Genomic DNA, 8,295 nt, shown 5'->3' with positions numbered 1-8,295 from the left:
GGGGGCTAGAGTCTTTGGGAACAGCAGTTGTACTCTACATTTCTGACTTCTGCAATAATGCCCATGTATTTTGACTTCATCAATAAGCAGGAAGAGCAAATCAACACAACCCGTTTCTTATAGGGAATCAACATGGATGATAAGTTATATACCACTAGGCCTATTCTCTTTTTTTCCTCTGGTGCTATTGGGGACTGCTTTTGCTTCAAGATTTGTTCCAGGCCCTGTAAAAATAACTGATATAGTTATCAAAAAATCAGATTTGGACACTATTTTGATACCTATTTTTGGTAGATACCTGGGAACATAAGATGGAAATAAAATTAATGGGCACTGGGTTTGTGAATGTTTTTTTGTTCCAGGTTAATCATTCATAATACATAAAAGCCTGAATGTTTAGCTAGTTGTTCATCTATCTATTCAGAATATTAATGGCTCCCCACTTACCTACTCACTCACTGCAATCAGAAGCAAAGTGATCCGCCTAGTTCTTTCAAAATGATGAGGTCAGGGACCAAATCCTGGACTTTCTGCATGTGAAGTCTCAGCTCTGTGAACTATGCTTTCTCTACAACTTTAACCTAAAAGGCCAAATAGATTTACTGTTCAAGAATTAACCAGAAAAAAAAGCCATCAGTGAGTGCAAGGGATATAATTCCAAGGGGCCTGGGAGAAGAAACAATAAGATGATCAATGATGCCCTGAAGAAGACAGAAAAATTAGGTTATACTTCTCAATATGGATTACAATTTGTAATGTGCTTCAGAATTTCAAGATGAGACCTGGACTAAAAAAACCTCTAGGTTTCCAATTTATTATATAACAATGGGTCCCAGGAGGACAGCAGAGTATCTGTGATATATTTGGCTTGATGCTGCTGGGTCCTGGAGCTCTGTATTCTAACTCACATGAGGCTGCTATTAACATCTTATTGCCAATTGTAAGATGGTGTCTTCTTCCCTAGACATGATTCGTTGATGAGTCTTAGAGAAGAATCCCTTTTAAAGAGATTCTTGTACCTGTAGGTGGATTATGGATGCCAAAAAAGACTTCAACAATAGTCAAGAGATTGATATAAGGGTGAAGCCTACTACTTTGGGATATTATGTAACTCAGGGTAAGTTTATCACAGATTATAGAAATGAGTTGTCTATAGGAACTGCTATATTTCCTCCAGCAGGAAACCAAAACCTTTTTCTTCCTTGGAAATAATTTCTGCTTTCACTTAGACCACCCTTTTGCCTCAGTCTCACTTTTTGGTCCTATCTGGGTCTTTTGGGATTTGTAATCCAATTAATGTGGAGGAACCAAGTTGGGAAATGTTGTCTCATACGGATATAAAATATTTTGTGATTTACACTAAGGCTATTTGAAGCGGCTTAAGTATAGTACTCTGTATTCAAGTATGGTTTCTGGATTTTTCTTTCTTTCTTTGATGGATCACCTCAGTTTGACATTTTTATGTTGATTTTACTTTTGTGGCTTTTATCGTAACAAAATGAAAGCTGGAACAATAAACAGATACCAAGAAATTAAAGCAGAAGACACACTATACACCACAAACTAATTCTGATATACTACCGAAATAAAAACAGCACTGGAAGTGAAAGATCCAGGACATCTCTAAACTCTTGGTGGTATTCTTACTTGACCAATGAGCATGTCCATCTTCTTTTTTGTTTCTAGACAGACCTAATATTCCAACCTGGTTTTGTTTCCCCATCCTCACAGGATTGATGCAGCTCCATAAGACCCAACAGCTTTGTGATGCCATCCTGGTAGCTGAAGGCAAGCATTTCCCATGTCACAGGTGTGTTTTTTTTCCTGGATTTAGAGGTCTCATAGTTTTTAAATATTGTCCTAAAAAGCATGTTATGTCATGTTATATGTAATCTGCAACCAGGTGTTTTATCCAGGATTGTGAGATAGAAAAATAAACTAGGGCAGAGAATATATTAACAGTAAGATATTGCAGTTCTAGGAAGCAACTTGCAGAATCTATGATACTCTTTGTCACAATGGATCTCTCCATATCAGCCACTCAAATCACCCGTACTTTTATGCAGCTCATATTCCTGCCAAAGCTTGAGTTATTTATTTTTGTCTAACAAACTTTTTTTTTGAAAAATTAGCATAGCATAAATCCCTCTCCTGCTCCTAATAGTTGAGATTTATGTAAATGAAATATAATTAAAGTTAATAAAATTACTCATGGTGTGAAGAAACTGGATAGAGATATCAACCCCCCCCCCCACTTCCTAGTATGAGGGTCCAGGGTCATCCAATAAAAGTGATTGGCAGAAGATGCAAAGAAAACAAAGTCCTCCTTCATATATCACATAATTAATGCACAAATTTCATCACCACTCATTATGTTAGACAGCTTTAAAGAAGGATTAGATATTTTCATGGAAGATCAATCAATCAATATAAATAGAAAAACAGAACCTCTGAATTTGGGGATACTAGATACCAGCTTCTAGACAAAAGCTGCTCATTTTCATTGCCCCATGGTGGACTTTGAATGACCACATTGACTGACTGTTATGGAGAAGAGTGTGTTGAACAAGATGGCTTGATTAGTTTGGAACAGCATGGTCCTTCTAGTTGTTTGTATGCATGTATATTTGAATTTATCAGCCACCCAACCCCAATGGACTATTTTGATATTTCGTGATATTGATATTAATGCTGATGTTAAATTGTTTGTGTTTATCATAATCTGGTAAAATATGGATCACTTTAAAAGGCATCGAACATATAATCAACCTTCCTGAACTGCCCAGTTTCCAGATCAGCAACACTATATTTTCTATTATCCCAAATCAGCAGAGCCAATAGGTGTAAAATGATGCAGGATAATAAAAACCATGAACACATTTTGAAAGTTCACAATTTGGCAAACTTGATCTAAGGTCTCATTCCTTCATACCGTATTCTCAGATTTGGAAAGATTAAAAAATGTACCTATGCTAATGTTAGCTACCATTACTGGAAACAATCAATCATCTAAGGATGCTTTTAGCATGGGTTGAAGAACTTGGGACCTAATGAAGTCTGCAGAAAAACTGTAAGTCTTGATGGGTAGGTGGAGGGAGGATGGGTGGAAGCCATCAGTGATCAATTCAAGCATTTTAAACAGTCAACTGTTCCACTTCTCAATTCTTCAAAAGAGCTTGAGACCAGCCCTTTATCACCCTACACTTCTGCCAGTCATGAAATGTTGATAAAAAGACTATCTATATGAAGGATGGGGGATAGGAAAAAAAGCTGTGAGGTGGCCCAAATTAAGCCCCTCAGTTGTACAGAACTATTAAACATATCAGATTGCTGGCTATCTGAGCTCACTTGGCTTCTGAACATTGCTGGTATCATGATATAGGACAGGTCAGAGCTTCAGATTCTGAACTCAGGCAATTTTTATGTTCCAATTATATGTTTGTCCTGTTTTTGTTTCACAATTATTTGCGATATATTTTTTTAAAAAGAAATCCTCATGGAAGCTTATTCAGTGGTTATTTTTCCTAATTACATAGTCTTCAGAGCATTTCTGTCTGATGGACAGTTTTTGTTAAGGAATTGCTTTTAGGTTCAGTGCAATTTTGCACACCGATTTCCCTAACATAAAGCTTTTCTCTTTGCATTATCTATTTATGCATTTTATTGCAGTTCTTTTTCGAAGGGTTGTGTCACAATAGTCAGTAGAGATAGCAACTGATAAAAATGTTGTGATTTTGACATTTTTGGAAAGTGTGAATTAGATTTGCATGCACATGCAAACTCAATAACATTTTCCCTATCCCCGTTTTTAAAGAATCCTATTCTACGTGTTCCTTGTATCCTTATGATTTATATTGATAGTTTCCTGCTTACTTATTGGTACCCTATGGCTATCATTAAGTGTTGTACCTTATGATTCTTAATGAATGTATCTTGTCTTTTTTATGTACACTGAGAGCATATGCACCAAAGACAAATTCCTTGTGTGTCCAATCACACTTGGCCAATAAAGAATTCTGTTCTGTACTGTACTGTACTGTCAAAAATGTGCACCTAATGTTTAATCCAAGCTCACCTTCTTAGTATTTTGCTGCCTCTCTTTGTAGGGCACTGTTGGCTTCGTTCAGTCCATACTTCCGTGCCATGTTCACCAGGCCCTTTAGAGAATGCTGGGAAAGACAGGTTGTATTTGAAGACATGGCCTCGTCCATCCTTCAGATAATCTTAGATTATCTCTACACAGGACGGTTACTACTTATACCAGAGATTGCACAAGATCTTTTCACAGCAGCCAACAGGCTTGTCATCCTCCCTCTGCAGGACATAATTGGCAGGTAATTTAGTCTAAACAAAATATTGTTTTGAAGCTGAAATTGGGGCTGTCTGAGAAGGTGGATTGTTATATATGCAAATGTTCCCTGTTACCAGCTCTCTGATTGGCTGGTCATTTGACAGTTGCTTTGGGCTCGAGTATAAATACCCTGACAGTTGCAGGGACGTTTTGAATCGCAGTCATCTCGCAATAAACATCTTACTCTCTGATTCCATGGCTCCTGCGTCTTTCCCTCACACAACACATATGTAACACTGGCGACGAGGATGGGATATGCGATTCCCGCAGAGCCTGGAAACAACAATGAAGAATAAGCCAGTCGCGGCCCGCGAAAATCAGAGAGCTGGTAACAGGGAACATTTGCATATATAACACTCCTTCCCCCCAGTTATTTGCATACTCAACACTCCTCTAACATTTGCATATATAACATGGATGAATCCTTTAAAAATCTAAAAGCGAAACATCCTTCTCTCTATAAGTTAAATAATATTTTTATAGAACACAATTTATTTCATTTCATATTTATTTGTGACGTTTGAGAAAATAATGTGTGGTGGAATATTCAGCATGGCTATCTGAATGGGTAACAATGTCTGACAAACTAGTTATATTTATTTTGCCCGCATATATAAAGGGAGTGCTTGTAATTTCATTCTTATCTTTAGTATTGCATCTTAGTCCTTCCTAAAGGTCCGAAGAGTTTAAGATCTTTCCATTTAGGGTCGAGACAATACATGTTTGAGATATATTAGCAAAATGAATGAAAAATATCCCAGTCTACATGGAGCTATGTAATTTGTTACTACGGGCTTTGCAGAAAATATCACGTGCTACTACATAAATTAAAGTGACATTCATGTAAATACAATCAATAAAAATTCCAGCAATCTCATAGCAAGTTATTACAGCTGATTGTCTAACAAAAATAGAATTTTCTATAATTGAAATCAGGAAAAATAGAAGATGGATGCATAGCTAGTCTTGTTGCCATCTCTATTTCTGCCTCAAAAATATGCTGCCTAAAAATGAGCAGTATTCATTCTCGGGTTCTCATCTTGGAATTGCGATGGTATATTTAATTTCATCATTACTGTGGAATTCGTTCTTTATCCACATACATCAAGAGTGTCTGTGCTATATGGTAACACACACCCCCCTCCAAGTTCAGCATCATGATGGAGTGAGCGATGCTCTGGCCACCATCTTGCTTTTTTGACCATACTTTGCAGACATCCCTGATATACATGGTTAAAGATCTCCATTTTATTCCACTCATCCCTGTCTCCTACCTTGCCTTTGCTAAGGCTTATTTTGGCTCAGGTCCTGAATTTTGCCTTACCAAGTGCTGACCTGCTACAGAACAGCCCTCTTTCTGTATTTCTCTCCAAACATTCCTTCTTTTTACTCCATCTACAAGGAAATTCAATTCCTAACCCTCACTTGTTGATTGAGCCTTCTGTGAAGTAAAGTGTGCTCTCAATTAATGGATTCTCTCTCCAATGAGTAATTGTTCATGCTTGATGTTAAATATTTTAAGCTTTTATTGACTCTGATTTAGATTTATGTTGTAGAACACTCTGAGATTAGGGTACTCAGCAATGTAAGAACGTATCAATAAATACAAATCAAAAGCAGAGTCATGAGGGGCTCATACTTAACTTTATATTAAAGAGTCTGGTGGAAGGCATAAATTATTTCGCTGACCACTCCTTTGTGAACATTTTGTCTTTCTATAATTGCTACAGAAAAGATAACATTGTACCCTTTGTCAAACTTGGCTCAGTAGTTATATTTGATCTTTAGTGAAGGGGAAAATTGGCCAATGTCTGTGGGCATGGTGGATAAGCCATTCCACTAATGAATTATACTCCTTCCTTCCTTCCTTCCTTCCTTCCTTCCTTCCTTCCTTCCTTCCTTCCTTCCTTCCTTCCTTTCCTTCTCTCCCTCCCTCCCTCCTTTTTTCCTTTTTCTTCCCCTCCCCTTCACTTTTTGCACTTACTAGGTTCCTAGCTGACAGCATTTCTATGGACAGTTGCCTAGAGATTTATGCTCTCGCCTATGCTCATAATCACCATACTTTGCTCCGTGTAGCCTCACGCCACATCACCTTGAATTTTGAGCCTCTTTCTGAACACGAGTCCTTTCCAGGCTTAGATCTCAGTACAGTGATCAGCATTGTCTCATCAAACAAACTTATTGTGTCTTCTGAGCTAACAGTCTACCAGGCTGTGCAGAACTGGGTCAGGTCTCAACCTGCTGAGCACTTCTCACTCATCAAGAAGCTGATGCAACAAGTCCGACTTCCACTTTTAACTTCTGAGGAGATCACAAGAGTCCAGAAGGACATTATTGCAGAATACGGGCATGCCCATTTACAATGGGAGCAACTGGATGGAGTAGGAAGATTGCTGAAGAGTGGAGGCCTCAGGCATGGCATGTATGATGACTGGATTGTGAGTTTGGGTCTCTTTGTAAGCAACATGCAAGGAGGAGTAGTGGAGCGTTTGAAAACTCATTTCCTGGGGTTCAACCTACAGACAGAAAGTTGGGAGGAGATACCACCCTTGATGTATCTGGATTCCTCTGGCTTCTTGTCTGTAGGGCACAAGCTTTATGTATCTGGAGGACAAAGGCTTAATGGCTCTGTTTTATGCAACCTGCATGAGTTTGATGCTCTGACTGGGAGATGGATGCAGCTACCTTCCATGTCCGTACCTCGACGAGAACATGGTTTTCTAGCATGCCAACAGAAACTATATGCTTTGGGAGGCCGGAGTTGCCGGACTGTGCTTGATTCTGCAGAAAGCTTTGACTTAGAAAAGAAGAGCTGGTCTCCCATTGCCAATCTCCCCTTTGCAGTGAGTCATTTTGCCTCTGCTTCACTAAACAAAAAGCTCTACTTAATTGGAGGCTTCTCTCACACGAGAGCAAATGGACTTGCCCACCGGGGCATCCTGATTTACAATACAAGCGTAAATGTGTGGAATCAGATGCCATTAGCTTTTCAGTGTTACAAATCAACCGCAGTGGCGATGGACAATGGCATCTTTGTCATTGGCGGGCTTGTGGAAGAGAGCAGCCGGCGTGAAACCCCTGGCACTGTAATCAGAGCTCTGATTTCTGGCACCCATAAATGTTTTTTCCTCAGCAAGGATGGCACAGTGAGCCAAGATGTGGCCATCCCAGACCTTCCTATATTGGTCTTGCCACCTTGTGCCGTGCAGTGGAGGAGAAGAATCCATGTGCTGGTGGGCAATACCATTTACCAGTGGAAACCCGGGGAGGCACACTGGACAAGGAGTCGGAAAAGTGCTCCCAACACAAGGGTGACGTTTCTAACTGTGGTTAATGGAGTGACTCTGAAGGTGCCAAAGAAGACTCTGCAGCCCCTTTTACGGGAAGCTTCAGCAGCCCTGACAGCCCTTTGGGTGACTGACAATTAGGAGCCTTTTGGGCACTTTCCAAATCTTGAGCTGTTCTTCAGTATCTTAAGGTCATCTTCTGCCTTGAATGGAGAAGTCCATCACATCAAGCTGCCAGCCTTGATATTACAAGGGCGGATTTCTTTAGAAGTAGGATTCAGTTACACTGATGCACTTGAGAAGGGGCTCTCTGATCCAGAGAAGTGGATTGCTGCTGAATAAAACTCCATTCCTACCTTCAATTCACTGTACTTATATAGTTGTTCTGAATGCAATATGGTACAAGAGAAAGATTAGAAGTTTATGAACGGCAGAGTACTTTCCTTGGGAAAAATAAGAGAGTTTTTCTCTCTCAGACAACCTGTATCTTGTTTCACCATTTCGAGCCAGAACTACTCTGGTGTGTGTGTGTGTGTGTGTGTGTATACAAAAGAGGAATGGAGGCAATTTTTGTAACACCATGTGTTGCAAGGTCCTGTTTGTACTACAGGAAAGGGGTAACTGTTTCCTAATAGAGAGTCAAAATTTAAGGCTTCT

At 39.4% G+C, this 8,295-nt stretch overlaps 1 protein-coding gene across 1 annotated transcript; it reads left to right on the top strand.

Moving 5' to 3' along the window:
* The first annotated feature begins 849 nt into the window (after positions 1–849).
* On the top strand, positions 850–8,000 carry LOC106557142 (ectoderm-neural cortex protein 1-like). Its single transcript, XM_014076293.2, has 4 exons — positions 850–1,117; positions 1,732–1,810; positions 4,107–4,334; positions 6,339–8,000. The coding sequence occupies exons 1-4, from the start codon at positions 1,033–1,035 to the stop codon at positions 7,777–7,779; spliced, it is 1,833 nt and encodes a 610-aa protein (XP_013931768.2). The 5' UTR covers positions 850–1,032; the 3' UTR covers positions 7,780–8,000.
* The last annotated feature ends 295 nt before the right edge of the window (positions 8,001–8,295 follow it).

Source organism: Thamnophis sirtalis, unplaced genomic scaffold, assembly GCF_051295495.1.
Source record: "Thamnophis sirtalis isolate CommonGarterSnake01/CBP01778 unplaced genomic scaffold, rThaSir2_p1.2 scaffold_3, whole genome shotgun sequence".
Taxonomy (NCBI): Eukaryota; Metazoa; Chordata; class Lepidosauria; order Squamata; family Natricidae; genus Thamnophis; species Thamnophis sirtalis.
The sequence above is the reverse complement of the archived record's forward strand: the minus strand, read 5'-3'. Positions and strand labels throughout refer to the sequence as shown.